General features: G+C 36.1%; 1 protein-coding gene across 2 annotated transcripts; it reads right to left on the bottom strand.

Annotated features, from left to right (window-relative positions):
- Window positions 1-3,125: 3,125 nt before the first annotated feature.
- LOC128863854 (sodium-dependent neutral amino acid transporter SLC6A17-like) lies at window positions 3,126-15,344 on the bottom strand. 2 transcript variants are annotated; one of them, XM_054103227.1, is made up of 10 exons: window positions 14,900-15,344; window positions 11,204-11,335; window positions 5,081-5,250; window positions 4,906-5,000; window positions 4,698-4,833; window positions 4,286-4,616; window positions 4,037-4,203; window positions 3,811-3,939; window positions 3,537-3,743; window positions 3,126-3,478 (listed from the first exon to the last, which is right to left on the bottom strand). In XM_054103227.1, exons 1-10 carry the CDS (start codon window positions 15,057-15,059, stop codon window positions 3,194-3,196), a joined length of 1,812 nt encoding a protein of 603 aa, XP_053959202.1. In that variant the 5' UTR covers window positions 15,060-15,344; the 3' UTR covers window positions 3,126-3,193. The 2 variants fall into 2 exon arrangements, with proteins under 2 accessions (XP_053959202.1, XP_053959201.1); XM_054103226.1 differs by having other exon boundaries at window positions 14,897-15,344.
- Window positions 15,345-16,730: the final 1,386 nt, after the last annotated feature.

Here is a 16,730-nt window from a genome sequence, read left to right on the forward strand (position 1 = left end):
CATATCATAGACAACAAAATTCAACTACGAGTTCCAAACAGTCTTGTCAATATACGATATTTATAAAGAATGCATTTTTTCAGGTGCTTATTGAAAAGCTTTTTGCAGAAAAGCATCTTGCACGAAATAGATTTCCTTACATGCATTAGAAAGTTTCTTTCACGGCGGTGAAAAAAATATTTTCGCAGAGAAGTTGGTAGTGCCAGAAGCTATTTCGCCATAAGCACTAAGAAAAACTGGAAACAATTAAAAATTAGCTCGCATACTACAGAATGCTGTAAAACAAATATACGTCATCAACAGTTAACGTTTCGCCGAAACGAATATCAGTACATCAGTTAAATTTACAAAGATTGCTTAAGTCAACACTTTTTTTTATTAATAGATTTCACATAATTCCAACGAAAAAAATCAATATTGCCAGCAAAAAATACTTTAAGGATAGTAAAAAAGTGTTCCCCGAAAAATAAGTACGTACCCCCAAAGACACACCACATAAAACATTCAAAGTATAAAGACAATATTGCTCATTTATGTTTTCAAAATTATTTTTAATAAATTATTATTATTATTTTTTTTTTGGCGCGTACACCCTTTTTGGGTGTTTGGCCGAGCTCCTCCTCCTTTTTTTTTAATGTTTTTCCACAAATGAAGGGACCTACAGTTTCAAGCCGACTATGAACGGCAGATGTTTTTTATGAGGAGGAGAAATATAATCGGATGTTTGCCATTGCTTGCCGAGGGGCGACCGCTATTAGACAATTTGTTTCTTAATTTTTGTGTTTCACCGAGATTCGAACCTACGTTTTCCCTGTAAATTTCGAATTGCAGTCACGCACCAACCCATTCGTGTATGGCGGCCGCTAAATTATTGCTAAGTTTAATTTTTGGTAATAATAATAAATACAACAAATGTACATTATTTATGTAACATTTTTATATTTAAATAAATCTTTATAGATTCAATGTATTGTAGTTTTCGAAGGTAAAAACAACAACAATTTTGATAATCTTGTGCTCAGCGGTTCTTTTGGCGGGTTATTGTTGCACCAGCCTCTGAGAACTACCCTTCACTTGGCGCTGAGGTTGCTACAATTTGCAAGTACATGGTAGCGATTTTTTATAGGCATGGAGATCCCTATATTTCTATGGGATCTCCTTTGAAAGGGGAAAGCGTTAACGAAAACAATCAACTTTGATTTTGCCATCTACGCTTTTCCTGAATTTTAAATTTCTGTACGCCAATTCTTTGTGATAACTCTACACGTCACGTTCCAAGCTTTGACCTTCTCTGATTCCTCGGTGGACTCATTTCTCCGTAATCGTGTATTGGCTTTGGATGCCGGTAATGAAGCGGGAGCGTTGCAAGTTGCAACTTTGACTATACAGCTTCTCGAGTTTTGGCTACCTAGCAGTGTCACCATGTACTTAAGGCATTCGCACTTTTTGTAATAATATTTTTTATTATATTGAAGACGAAAAATGACACTCAGATGGTGCTATCATAATTGGACTACGGTCCCCAACACGTGATTTGGTCAAATATAAAAGCTGACGGAACCCTCAGCACTTTAAAATTTTCCGTTTTTTCTTTAAAAATACTTTTACAATCTAAAGAATATCCTTTTAACGTTTTTAACTTAATAGAAAGTCTATAAAGCCCTTGCGTGATGAGCGTTGAACGAAATAAGAGTAAGAACAAAGACTTTAATCGCATTTTTCTCGAAATACGTTTTGTTCCGTGCTAACTCAAACTTACAATTTTACAGGGATATTCTTTAACATATTGGTCTTTGCATTTACCTCAAATTTTATATTAATTGTCACTAAATATATTGTTTTGATCAACTCGTTTATTAAAAAAAGTGTAATTATTTCTTTTTCACTTCAAATTTTTATTTTTTTGTTGTTGTTTTTTTTCGTTAAAAATAGCTAAACGCAATAACTTATTTGGAAATATGAATATGAAACTTTTCTTCCTGGTTGATTTCAGTTAATAAAAACAGGCTGTACCTTCCACGGCGCAAATTAAACCAGGCAGGCTTGAGCAGAAGTAGCGCCACCATTTATTTTTTTTTTTTTTCTATTTAAAAAAAATATTTTTATACTCACTTAAGCATGAATATTAATATGTTATTTTAAGATAACACAGGCCGACAAAATTTAACCAACATTCAGACGCAGAAACCAGACTATATATTTCCGAAGGTTTATCATGCGCTGAATCCAAATCTGGCCTCAGAATTGCTCTATCAGCTCTGGTTTTTGAGACATCCTAACCTAAAAGTGCAAAAAATACCATTTTTGCCCATATTTGGGGTTATGTAGTCTTGCAGATGTTTTCTTTCACCAAAATTAAAGGATGACATCTTTAAATACAAGCCTTCTTTTTCAAATGGCGTTAAGTTTGCTCAAATATAATTTTTTTTCGCTGAGATATCGCATTTTGAAATTTTCATGTTTCTAAATTTTCCTACACCTGAAAATCGATTGAGATAACATAGACATGATATAGTCGATTACTAATTTTCTTGAATTGAGTCTTATTGAGTCTTAGGATGCTGTCGGCCTGTGTAATAGAAATAACGGAGAGTTTTTCGCAAAAAATTATTGAAAAACTTGTTGTTTAAAGGTAAAATCAGTAGAGCGGCTGATTTGTTGTTTTTTTTTCTTTCCTCGTACACATTCGGATGCCAGCGCATAAAATGAAATGACGAAAAGCCCTTCCATTCGCACCATCGTCGTATGCTTCTCACTCCAACTGCTAGTCTGCTGTTCAACGAAGTTCGTTCTTTTCTTTTTTCTTCTGTGGTGACATTCCAATATGCAGCACGTTGTTGTTGCCCTAGTATTCCGCCTTTAATTAATACATCACTGCTTAAGGCTCCATATAAATGAATTTTTAGAAAAATTGAAAAAAATGTCCCTACACATAGGATTACTTGGCACGGAATTGCTGCGTGTTGCCCATTTGTTTCCTCAGCAATTTCGAGTTATTTGGACAAAAAATGGGCATTTGATTCACAGCATTTCGTGGCTATTAGCAGTTAATAAGATTTGAAACTAAGAATTTAATAAAAGCATTTTAGTTTTTGTTTATTATTTTGTGTTTTTTTTTTAATGTAGTAAATTAAGTTTCATGATGAAGGAATATACACTTGTATGCCCTTTAGATCACACTTTAAACTGAGCGCTAAGTCGCCGTCTCGTCATCCAGTTGACTCAATTGATGTGTCGCATCTGCATTGCGCATGGATTTCTCATAGCGTTGACGATCTTCCAACTGCACCGGATACCAGTCCAGAGGACGGCAGCAGCGCGCGAAACGCGTCTTAAATGTGCCTGTAGTTTGTAGGATAATATATAGCATGTAACCCGGCACATACAGCCACGGCAGTACAATAAAGAGTAGTGCAGCTATTTGCAATACGAGGCCACCAAACTCATGATGCACAAATGCAAGAGCAAGTGCACCGATCTATAAATTTTCATTATAAATATTAGCAGCTATAAAATTGGAAGTACCCTTAACATACCAAGAGCATAATGAGACACAGAGGAGCCACAAATCGCAGCATATAAATCTTCCATGTGGCGAAGCTTTGACCCAACATAAATTCAATGTCACGTTGGAAACGCACACGCCCATAGATCCACAACACTACCAAAATCAACAAAAGATTGAGAGCCGTTTGAGTGACGAGCGTATCGTTGGAGAGTACGATGTGGAAAAAGACGCCTTTCTGGAAAATCAACGAAAAAGAGCCATTTAAAATATGCTAAGTATTCGTCGTGCATGTTAACGCTTACATTGGTACAGGTGTATAACGAGCTCATGGCTAATAGGGATATAACAATGAACATCACTTCTGTTTGGCGCGCGCGGAGTACCTCGAACTCGTCGAAGAGACTTTGAAGAGTTGCTTTTAGACTGGTTGTCTGTATGTATAAGTACATAAATATAAAGAGATCGATTATGTGCGAAATTGACTACATTGCGTTTTATTTAATTTTATAATTTAAAGTTACCACTTACCATTGTAATTAATGCTGCCAAGAGCAACATTGTATAATACAAAATGCACCAAAGATTTGGCCATGCCATTTCCGCCATTACGCTGCCCGTGGACAAAAACAAAGCCCACGTATGGGTTATATACGCATACGCCTCCATACTGTCGTCATTATATGCATCTTTAATTTCTAAAAAAAATTATTGTCCATAAATATTTGTACAAGGTGGCTGGTTTTAATTATTCCAATTTATTGTGGAGTGGTGGCTTACCTTCAAAGTAGCTATCGGTCACAAATATTAAGAAGGCGAATGAAAAAAACATGAACATTTGTCCTAAGCAAATAGTCCAACTATTTTGTATGATATTTGTCTTGAATTTATTGTAGCTGGCCAAGGCGATGATGGTACCCCAGCCGACGCCAAATGCCGACACAATATACAAGCTGACTGTTGGAAAGCCACGTAGGAAAGTATACATCTTCGGTACAAAGAAATTATATATACAAAGCCAAGGGTCTTTGGGCACCAAAGAAAATCGTACTACCACGATGAAGAGTAGAAGGCAGGTGGTTAAGATGGAGTAGCGCAGCAGCGTGCCCAACTGTAGAAATGGAAATATTCAATAAGTTAAATTTTACAAGACAACACAAATTGTTTATAAATCACTATGTATATAGTGGACCTTCTCAATGTTGTGCCATTTATAGAATACAGCCGCAATTATAGTCCATACGAGCAGAGTGCAAAGCAAGACTTCCCATGAGATATAAAAACCTCTGCTACGGGGTTCAAATACTTCTATATCATCGAAATGTGATCTGTTAGAAAGAAAAAATAAGGAATAATGAATGAAAGCTGTAGGAACTTCGATACTAAAAGCTTACGCTTACTTCAAAAATAAATTCGACGGCAGTTCGTGCGTTACAACAAACCAATCATCTTTGGTGAATTCCGGCGCGGTCTCATTGTGTAGCATATGGCAGAGCTAAGAGAAGAATTATTATCAACAAATACTTAATGACAAAACATACTTTATTAACAAGTTTTCAACGATTTTGGACTCACATGTCGCACTTCTTGCCCGTTAAATGTGTGCAACCAATTTTTTATGCCCTCGCAGCTCCAGGGTAGCGTTGGTCGTAGTGAATGGAAGAGGTAGAATAACGGTATGGCGGCAAAAATGCTGTAGTAAGTAAGCACACCCAAATTCACAGCCAAGCTGATGTAGCCGATTCCTTGATGTTAGGGATAAAATGGATTAGTAAAGTAGACTGTATAAATACAACAACACTTTATAATAAAGAAATGGATTTAATTCTTACACTAAATATGAGGGCATGAGGATATGGCGGAATGAGTTGTTGCATGACTACCATTCGGAAGTGTACAGGGGCGAACCTCCGTGCATGACACACCAAATGATAGAAAACGTGTTTTTCTAAAGCGGCTGCCCCTCAGCAGGCAATGGCAAATATCCGAGTGTATTTATGCCATGAAAGAGCTCCTCATAAAAAAAAAATAATGCTAACTAACTTTAGAAATACACCAAACAATTGGAAGCAAGCTAATCTATCATTTACCAGGTTTGACCAATAACAAAGGGGAAAAACAAAATTGTGAGGGGAGTTTTGGCTGCCACGTCACTTGGGGATTCGACAGCCGAATTCTGGACGATTATTTCACACACTGGTCCAATCAGTCGCCAGGATGATAGTTTACCAGGTTTGCTATTTAGCTACGGTAAAAAAAAAAATTTGTAAGGGGAACTTTGGCTGCCACGTCACTTGGGAGAGGCTAATTAAATGAAAACAAAAGGTGTAAAGTGTGGTTAGTTGAAGAGAGAACAAAAAACAAACGTGGTTACCAAATTGTGAAATGCGTTTTAAATTAAATTAAGGAATTTGAAAAAAAAAATTTAACAACATAATTCGCGCATCGTTTTCAGCAGCTTTGGCGCACCATTTTGCACCAATATTTGAGTTACATGCAAGTGATATTTAAGTTACAAATGTGACTGTATGTGAGTGTGTGGGAAGCCGAAAAACCTTAAAGATTGTGTAACGGTCTGACATGGGCCAGACCTCTAAAATCCTTTCACCATGATTAAAAACAACTATCGTTCAAAGGATGTATGTATGTAAAATATAATGGAGTATCTATCAAATAGCTAGACTAATACCGCTGTAAAAGAAGTATGCGTGCGTTAAAATCCAGCGAATACAAGGTGTTTAGCGTGAAGTCTTCTCTCTTGAATGTAGTATCCTCACTTCTGTAAACAGATCAGTATAGGATAGTCATAGCCTTCGTCAGAATTAGAGTTGCGTTTTTGTTAAAATGTTAAGTGCAAAAACCACGCAATTGTGTAAGCTAATGCGCAGGCTCAATCCTCATGATCTTAATAGCATCTTTAGCAGCAGAGGAAAGGCTTCGCTTTGTATTTAATTTTTTTATGTTTTTATGAACTATAGTGCATTCTGTTACAAGACCTATATAACACAAATGAATTGACCATCTTTGGATGAACGGTTCTCCCATAGGGAATAGAGCCAATAATCGGAATCTGTTCTGGAACAGATTTTCTCTGTAAGTGCCCTGCTTTTGCTTGAGCAAGGCTGCAAATTTTGGGTTCCGATGTCATGAGAACAAGCAAAATTCGATCTCTCAAGCTGGAGGATATTTTCTGATATCGCACCCTAAATACAAAAGGGTCACAACTCAAAATGTTCCTTCTGCTCAAATATGAACGAGACGTTATCAATAAAACGGTCCGCGGATGACATATGGCAAAAATAAATTTTTTGTTTTTTGGTAGGACTGTTATAAGCTTACGTGGCAAATTTCAGCGTGATATGTCACATAGTTTGTTTTCTGTGCTACTGTAAACAAGTCAAGCTCGAGTGTGGAAAATTTTGAGTTGTGACCCTTTTGTATTTAGGGTGCGATATATCAAGGAATCTGGAAACTCGCACAGGACTAAGTACCTCTATTCCTCTATTCTATCCTATCTTTTTCTTTCTGTTACTTCTCTCCTTTCGTCCTTGACTATCTACCCTTTTACTTTCCAAAGCTTTAATACAATGGGCTTTTCAGCCTGGGTGTTTTAGGAGTTGCCGAATCTCTCGGCGCTTCTTGGCTCGACCTTTAAAATTTCAATTGCTATGTAGAAGGCAAAGGAGGCGCAAAATTAATAATCCAATTCTGTTTTTGAATAACTTTTATTTAGTACTAATTAAGTAAAATTGTTTTGAGTGACGAAAATCTTTAACGCGCTCCATTCCTTGTCGGTTCGTGTATTGCAGCTATCTACTTCACAAATAAAATTGTAAATCTTCCGATAAGGTGATTAATATTGCGCCACATAGGCAGCAAACATTTTCAATGTTTAGTTTTTGATGCTGCGTACTCAGTTTTTAAGAACCTTAAGTTTAAAGATTTATTGGGGAAACGTAAGCAGAGGTATCCATTTCGTATATTTTATTTCATAGGAAGCGGAATCGAATTTTTGATTTTACGAGTTATGGCGTTCTTCCAGAAAATTCATGACATAGACACCCAGAAACCAGAAATTGGTGTAAAATTTAACTTAATTTATATTTGTTAAAAAATATGTATGTAAAGGACTCTTCAAAACTCAGCACACCGCATACGTCATTAACGTTAACCTCTTTTCCTTTTGAAATCTGTCACAATGACGAGTCGGTTCGTAGAGAATACAAATAAAACTCAACATCATAGATTTTATGCTGAAATCAGCTAATAACTGTTACTAATATAACATAAATTCATAACGATCTAAGACGCGCGGAGTTTCCTAGACGTCAACAGTAACTTGGAGTATTTGAGATAACCAGCCCCGTGAGTTAATACTTTTTTGGCAGTACCGCGAGGAGAATGGTAAATAATGGAGAGTTTTTTAGTACGTAGGTGTAGCTGTGAGGCTACAAGTCGTGCAAACTGCTATGCCGGTATAGGAGTACTCATGAGAGTTTCCTCTCCACGAGCGTTATCTCAGAAAAACAAATAGCGGTCCAGTGTTTCATCTTGCAACGCGTTACTTCAAATAATGATGAGAAGAGAAATGCGCAATGAAGGGGAAAACATTTGAGTTTGTTAAAGCTGTAAACTGGCAGCAGAGGACTTCGAATAATGGAAGATTTGTATGGAGCGGCGAATTGGCAGAGAAGGGGTGTATATTGAAGTTGGCTACATGTAAATAAGTAATAGTAGCGCGTGATATTCCAAAGTTTTAACTACTTATTTTCAGATTTTTATATATTAGACATATAGTTTATATTACAAAAAAAGAATCAAAATTTTTAGCTTTGCACAAAATTTAAAAAAAGTACAACAGATTTTAATCAAAATTTAAAACTTTTTTATAATTTTTGGACACGCCACTCAGTCAATACTGTGCGAGCTTAACGTAACGTTGAACATTTCCTTCCACATATAAAAATTTCGATCACTCGTTAGATGGAAAAAATGCATAACACTCTCAATGAAAAAATATTTGAAACCAACGCGAATTTTGAGCTAGTCTAAACATGCAAATTAACAATAGCCCTTGCCCCTTATAAATATGCCAATCGTAAATAAATTTTCTATTTTGTATTGACATGGTTGGTAGGACTTATGTGAAGAAATTCAATCAGATCAATAAAGTAAACACCGATTTGCGCTATTGGATAAACACGAGTTTAATATAAATTGCAATTAAAAATGAAATTCAATATGCCATGACAAAAGCCCAATATCCAATTTGAATTTTTAAACAAAATTAAGATAAACAAAGTTGTAATCTAGAAATATCCAGTGGGAACTAGAATAAGCAAATTGTAAGCTATAAATAAGACTGATTTTCAGATTAAGATCCTGTTTGTGATTGACGAGATTTTACAAAACACATATTGATGAAAATCCCGAAAAAGGTTTCGTGTCGAACCTCCTTACCATGGAGCATTTAAATGATGCGGATATGAATTATGCTGAGGACATCGTACTTTTTTCAAGTAATTTGCAATTATAGCTGAATGCGATTGAAGATCAAGACTACGAAAACTAAATCTATGAATGCCAATGCTCTCCAGCCCATTATTGTCACCATTGCTGGCCAACAGATCAACGAGGTTCAGGAGCTTATTGCAAATTACTTCAGATGGTGATGCTCTATCCGATACATCAGCTAGATTAAACAATGATCAGATAAAAAGCTAGACTAAAAACATACAAAACTTCAAACACCTGAACTCAAATGTTAAATCTGTTTTGTTGTATGGCTGCAAGTGCTGGCCAACAACTCTAGAAATAGCATTCATTGTCCGTACGCACTTGGTGGCCAGAAAACTGAATATCCAGCATTGGTTTACACAAACGAGCTGAGCAATCAATATTGAACTTCGTAATAGGAAGTAAGCCTGAGTCGGACATACCCTTAGAAAACCAGCGCAAGAAATACCAGCGATAGATTTAGAAGGGACCCTCAAGGTTACAGGCGCAGAGGAAGGCTCAAAAGGATACTGGCGACGCAGCCTTCACATGAAATTATTCAGCAATTATTTCCCCTGGACGCAAGCTAAACAAACAGCCAACGATAGAAGAAAGTGGAAATCATTGATTTTGAGACAATGCGCCTCATAATCGGCGCTTAAGCAAACAATAATAAAATAATAATAAATAAATAAATTGTTTTAGAAATAAAGGTTAGCGCTGTTTCAGTCTTGGAAAAAGAAGTTCGTTTTTATTTTGTAAAAACGTGCTTGATCAGAATTTTTTTTAGAAATTCTGACTAAAAATCTTAGTATTTGAACTTTTTTTAAATACTTACAAGGTTTGGTTTTTGTTGAAATGTCATTAGACCAGTCTTATGCTCTGGAGCTGAATCATGGACTTTAATTGAAGCAGATAAAGCAAAACTACAAGCCTTCAAATGAAAAATACTCAAAAAATGTTTGGAGCAAACAAAGGTCACGGCCAGTGGCGCATAAGATGAAACGACGATAATGTGGCGAAAATTTTATACGTTTCATCAAAGCGCACCGGCTAAGACGGCTGGGTCATATAACAAATGGACGGTACGAGAGCGTAGAAGATAATTGTAGAAACCAGAGGAAGATCGTGAACAAAATGGACTATCAAACTAGAGGAAGACATCGATAAACTTGGTATAAAGAATTGGAAAAAAGTCGAAAGCGATCGAGATTTATGGAGGTCCCACGTGCTGCTAGCCAAAACTTACAAAGAGCTGTAGTGCCAAAGATAATGATGATGATTATGGTTTTGTTGTAGCATGAAATATGTTCATAATATTTTTATTAAAAAATAAAAATAATAATAAAAAACAAAAGTATTCAAACTTTACACTATGTCCCGCTGCTATTTTTTAGCTATTATTTGTTTTGCTGTTCCAACTGAAATTTTATATCGCTTTAGAGAAGCCAGAAAGAAATATTTGAAGTTTCATAACCAGATTGGGGATTAAAACCAGGATCTACTTTGGTCGCTGTTAACGCATTTGCACTTTGAAAATTTTACATTTAGTCTCTAATATTTTGCTACGTCAAACAAATAAATATTTTTTTACAATTCAAAACGAGATTTTGCAGGAATGTGAATTTCTCTCGCCCCGTGTAAATTCTAAGCAGTTATTAGGCTATTCATCGGTTCTGTTTTGAAATGATTTTTTCCTTCGATTTCCATAGATGACAAAAATAGCTAAAACCAATATTCGTGTATTGTATACTCAGTTCAACGTAGCATGCGTTGATAAGAACAGTCATAATTCGAATTAAAACGCTGATATTATTTTCGCTGTCATTGCCGGTTCACTAAACGAATTGACGTAGGAGGCGAAATGCAGCAGCGTTGTTCATTTAATTGCAAATTATTCCTACGACTGCGTTTCGTTTTTGCTTATCAATTATCCATTATTTTCTTGTTTAATTTGGAAAAATTCAATGTATTTAAGTCAACTTTGCATAATAAGCTCAGCACATCCTGAAAGCTGCAATCACACCATAATCTGAGAAATGAATATTATAACATAGAATAATTTCTGATAATTATAGATCGAGGCTGTATACTCCTACTTTTTACATTTCTAACATTACATCTAAAAATTGCTAAGTTGTGTCGCACTTGCAAGCGCTTCTCATTATACCTTAAAAATATATATATAATCATTTTCCTTACCTTTGAAAATCGGTGTCATGCGAAACACCGAGATAAAGCCACTACTCGAGAATTGGCCAATAAATGACTGTATGATGAATAGCGGTACCACAAAGAGGAACAAACATATTATATATGGCACAACAGACGCGCCTGAAAAGAATATTCGTTACTGGTTTGGATTTTAAAACTCAATCTAAAGTATATTTGTATATTTAGGGGCGTTTTCTCATCTAACGATAGCTTTACGAAGTGTGCTTTACTAACCGCACCTAAATTTAAAGTGCACTTTAAATATTTGCGTTTTCTAAACTCTCTGATAAAGCCAATTTGGCTAGTTCTGCAACGAGAAAAATTGCAAAAAGATAAAAAGCTGCAATCCTGGCTCATTTCACTAGTAAAACTTGTTTAGCAAATTCCATCACAAAAAAATTAATTGGTGAAAAATTTATTGTAATTGAGGCTGAACTGGTTTTTTGGTGTGGTGAGTTTTTCTAGCTGACTTTTATTAGAAGCACGCGTGGAGATTGCGGCAAAGAACATTTGCATTAAGACAAGAAGGGCTCAGTTTACTGTCCGTTCTTTTGACAAAACTTAGCAGAACGGACAGGAAATTGTACTTTGTTGACTCTATACCTGTCTATTCTTTAATTCCTGCATATTGGCTTTATAAAAAAACTGGAGGCAAGGCTGGCATAGAAATATATTATTTTATTTAACTATGTAATTTCAAGGCTGAAAAGGTCGATGAGCAAACTCAGCTATTTTTTTATTTAAACAGTACAATCCGGATAGAGTAAACGCACTTTTGCAAGGCCCATTTACCCAACCAAGATTACTCATAGAACTGAAATCAGTTTTTTTTTTGCATTTATGACACTCTTTTACCGCTTAATTTTTCCTTCCTTATTTTCAAAACTGCCTTTAATATTGGTTTGCTAGATTTTTTTTTGACTTTACGACACTCCTTTAATGGTATAATATAATTTTTGAAGGAATCAATTTTCGGTAAAGTTATAATATTTTAGAACTTTAAGAAGTATTTCTTGTATAAAAATGACTACTTTTTACTACCACAAATTTACTTTTTTCACCCCGCATTATATGTGCGATTACAAGCAATAACCGTTTAAGTCGACTTGAGAAAAATTTTGTTTTTATGCTAACTTAATCTACCAACGAAATTTTTATTCTCTAAACAGAAGTAGGTAAAGCTACATTTACTTACTTTATAATATACAGTATTTTATGCTCGAGAACACGGCTTTTGACTAAGGCGATTACTGCTTGCGACCACAGGTGCGTGTACATGCATATCTATTAGAGAGGCTCACTAAGAAAGTTGCGGTTTTTCTACCGGAACTATAAAATATATTATATTTTAAAATACCCACCAAGATATTTTGGAAAAATATTAAGATTTATGTCACTTGAACCGATTTGAAAATATCTCCAAAAATCGATTTTTTGTAAATGAAATAGTTTTTCGAAATATTTTGATAACGTCTTATAATTCGATGTAGTCGCGTGCACCAAAAAATGCGTCGCGTTCTTGCTCATGCGTCGTTACCTTGCTTGAACTGCAAGCGAGAGTGCAGAACGAACGACAAAGAGGCACAATCGGCCCCCGCGTTCGGCAACGTTCGACATCTGGCTCTCTCCTACTTGAGTGAGCAAATATGTGTATTTATGCCTACAAAATATCTATCAAACAAATAAAATTAAAATTTTGTTTTGAAAAATGCAACCATTTCATGAGTATTTTCCTATGACGTTGTCACGTTAAACTATCGTCAGTAAATCGACTTTACAGACAACTTATTTTTTTTTCCAAAAAATCACCTCAGCTGAATTCTAAAATAAAGAGATTTTTTGAGGATAGGATAATTGTTTGTCCGTTCGAGGGGGCCCACGTGAACAAAATAATATATTGTGAACAAAAGTTCGTCCGTTGTAATACAGGGGCAAGCGGTAAAGAAGCAAAAGGACCAAATAGGTGGGAAAAGAAGAAACCTTTTGATTAGCCAACAGTGGCTAATTAAGTTCGTATTAAAAGTTCCAAACAACTGATGTAATTCACCAGCTGTGTGGTACTTAAACCTGCAATATCCGCTGGTATAGCAAAGAAGTGAGCGCCCAGATGTGTAAATATTTGTCCGACGAGAGCAGGGCAGCTGAGAAGAAGGTGCTGAGATGATTTCACCTCATCCACACCTTCTGCAGAAAGGAATTGAAGCAGTCCCACGTTTCACCGCATGTACACCTAAAACAGCCGCGTTCTGTAAGAATACTTACCAAAGTCGAGAGCTGTGGGTTTGTTAGCCTTAGAAGTTCGCTCGCGCACCCCCGATCTACTCTTGACCAGAAGGGTCTTGCGACATTGCACGTTTGCGCACTAGCCCAGTGCACACTGAGTAGGCGCGAGGTCCATCTTTCCAGTAGTACACCGTAGGTTGTCAAGGAAACCACAATCCTCTCGTTTTGTCAGCCTAGTCCTCTGTCTAGTCAGCCTAGCAGCTTCCCTCTATGCTGCTGTGACCGGGAACCTAAATGAGCCTAATATCGAAGTATTTGGATGCAGTCGAGAAAGAAGTCAGGCATTCCCCGACTAATTTCGAAAGCACAAATAACGAATCCAGGGACCTACTTGCCGCTTGGCTGTCGCAGACGGTATTAACATCCTTTAGAGTAATTATAGAAGTAAGCAACCAATCCACTTCTTCCTTAATTGCGGCTACGTCTGTTAGGAAAGCACTACAATGGTCTGGAAGTCTAGTTAGAGCTTGATTTTTGGAGGTACTTTCAAGTTGGTACAGTTTACGTAAAGCTTAATATTTTTTTTTTAAATATTGTAATTTGACGGAAGTTTTTATGTAATAAATTTTGTGACTCGTTTGTTAAATTAGTACCGTTTTTTTTTATGTTTTTAGTTTTTCGTGTAGAAGGTGGCGCACCCTAATATGCATACATATACACACACGTATAGGGTGGGCCATGCAAAATTTGCTTTTTGAATCGGCTTTAAAAAAAAAAAAACCGTAGCCAAAAGTTCGAGTGTAACTTTGGCAGTGTGACAAGTTGCACCGTCCTGTTGAAACCAAATGTCGTCCATGTCATCCTCAATTTTTGTAAACAACTCGTTGAGCATGTCACGGTAACGCTCGCCATTTACTGTAACCGCGGCTCCTCGCTCATTTTCGCAAAAAATGGCCCGATGATGCCGCCAGACCAAAAACAGCACCAAACAGTGACTCGTTGAGGATGCATTTGCTTCTCTACAGTAACGTAAGGATTTTCTGAGCCCCAAAAACGACAATTTTGCTTATTGACGTAGCCACCGATGTGAAAATCAGAAAAGAAGAAGAAGACTCACCACTTTGGAAATAGGTTTTCAATATTTCCCAATTTTGTTCAAGCATATAGCGTCCCATTTCGTAAATGTCAAACCTTTAAGTAAATTATGAACACATTTGACATGTCATTTGTGTTACCATTCTCAAAAAAATAGGTGGTTCAAAAAGCAAACGCTATATGGCCCACCCTGTATATGGCCATGATCACGCACATAGCCATCGACTATTCAGAAAAGCTTAAAAAACAATGTTTCTAGTTGTTCACAGCAAACTTTAATTTAAAATATGTTTTTCTATTATCTTTACAAAAATTTCGTCTCTATTACGCTTCTCCCTACGGTATCAAACAAATTTCACTTACAACCTTCGTATGCAAATATAACCCAGGTTATAGAGAAGATGTCCAGGCGGAAAGCCAAACTCATGCCGGTGAGAATGAAGTCGCTCGGCTTCGCCCAATAACCGCGCGTTAAATCAGGCTTGTACGGCAGGCGGCCGCTGTCATATGAAGTTTCGTAAATCATTTTAAAAGCTATAAATAATCACAATTCATTTACACCCACACACACACATTTACTATCTAATATTTTTATGAAATATTTTAGCAGTCTTAAAAATATATTTATTATATTTTCATGTTATTCGATTTTCTAAAATCTCGAATTGTTCGAAGCTTTCACAATCACAAATTTCATCACAACAAGTCGCTAGCAGCAAGCAAACACCTTCACGCACAACTGAAAACGTCGAACTTGAAGCTATAATTAAAAAAGCGCACCACTCGCTCAGGGTAACGACAAGCAACTGATCAGATGGCTTTTGTTTGGGTTTTGTAAATTATTTATAAGTTGGTATGCATAGAAATAATCTGCATTTCTGAAATACGGAAAAATGCTCAATGAAGAGAATAATGAGAAATACAAAATAAAATTTGACACACATACCTATACTCGTATATAGGTATATGTGTGTATGTACATACATATTTACAATATGTAGTTTCACTGCATCGGAAATGATTTTAGCTGAACAGAGAGTAACTGCAAAACTCGGAGCGGTTTAGTTGCGATTTCTTAAATTATATTCACTATAAAAATCGCAAATTATCTCTGTTTACATTTAGTTTCCTTAAAATAAAACAACTAATGATAATGCGGTCGGGTTTGGTGTAATGCCGCATGAGCAATTTAAGGCAAAGTATCTTGATTTATATAATGAAACTTGGTGGTTCCTGATCAATATTCCGGAAATAATAGTTTTGCAATTATTTGCCCTCAAAGTGCTTCATTATAGTTTGGCACATTACAATATTATATATTTTCTTCTAAACTTCACTGCAATTCATAAAATATACAGTTACAGGCGTGTTTTTACTTATTTCTACACTTGTAATCAAAATCACTAGGTTGTTCAATAAGTTTGGCGGTTCGATAAGAAACACGCAATTTTTGGGCTTGAAATAGTCTCGCTGAAAATCAATTCACTTGTTCCAATGAAATTCCAATTTATGATTTACATCCCTGAAGTGGGAGTCCGGAAGGGCTGCAAAATACGCTTCCACAGCTGTTATGACCTCATCATTTGATGAAAAATGCTTTCCACGCATGCATTGTTTAGGTCTGGAAACAAAGGGAATTCACTAGGGGCCAAATCTGAGTAATACGGTGGATGCTCCAACAATTCGAAATTTCATTCATTGATTTTAGCTATTGTAAAAATGGTGTTGTCACACAGTGCCTTGTTCTGATGAAAAAGTATTTCGTTCTTTTGCAAACTGGATATTTTTTCACGTATTTTTTCCTTCAACTCGTCTAATAGTTTACAATAATATTCAGAATTTATTGTTTTACCAGCTTGCAAGTAATTCACACACAAAATTTCTTTCGCATCGCAAAAAACTGATGCTAACTCCTTCTTGGCCTGTTTCTGGACACGAACTCGTTTCGGAGCCGAAGTACCAGATTCACACCACTCTTCAGCCTCTTTTTTGATTTAGAATCATAATGATAGACCCAAGTCTCATCAGTGGTGCTGAATCGACGCACAACATCTACTTTATCCTTTCGCAAGCGCTCTAAATATTGCTAAGAAATTCGAATTCAAATGTTTTTGCTACACTGCTAGCGAATGCGGCACCCATTGTGCTCACAGTTTTCTGAAACGCAATACTTCAAACAAAATATTGCTTACACTGT

The sequence above is a fragment of the Anastrepha ludens genome, chromosome 5, assembly GCF_028408465.1.
Source record: "Anastrepha ludens isolate Willacy chromosome 5, idAnaLude1.1, whole genome shotgun sequence".
In the NCBI taxonomy this organism is placed as follows: Eukaryota; Metazoa; Arthropoda; class Insecta; order Diptera; family Tephritidae; genus Anastrepha; species Anastrepha ludens.

Excerpts from the sequence above, each read along its gene's own strand:
- LOC128863854 (XM_054103226.1), bottom strand. The coding sequence starts at position 15,059 with ATGATTTACGAAACTTCATATGACAGCGGCCGCCTGCCGTACAAGCCT. Across the intron at positions 4,617-4,697 it reads AATGGCACAACATTGAGAAG|TTGGGCACGCTGCTGCGCTA; the intron begins GTCCACTATATA and ends CCATTTCTACAG. Across the intron at positions 3,940-4,036 it reads TGGCAGCATTAATTACAATG|ACAACCAGTCTAAAAGCAAC; the intron begins GTAAGTGGTAAC and ends TTATACATACAG.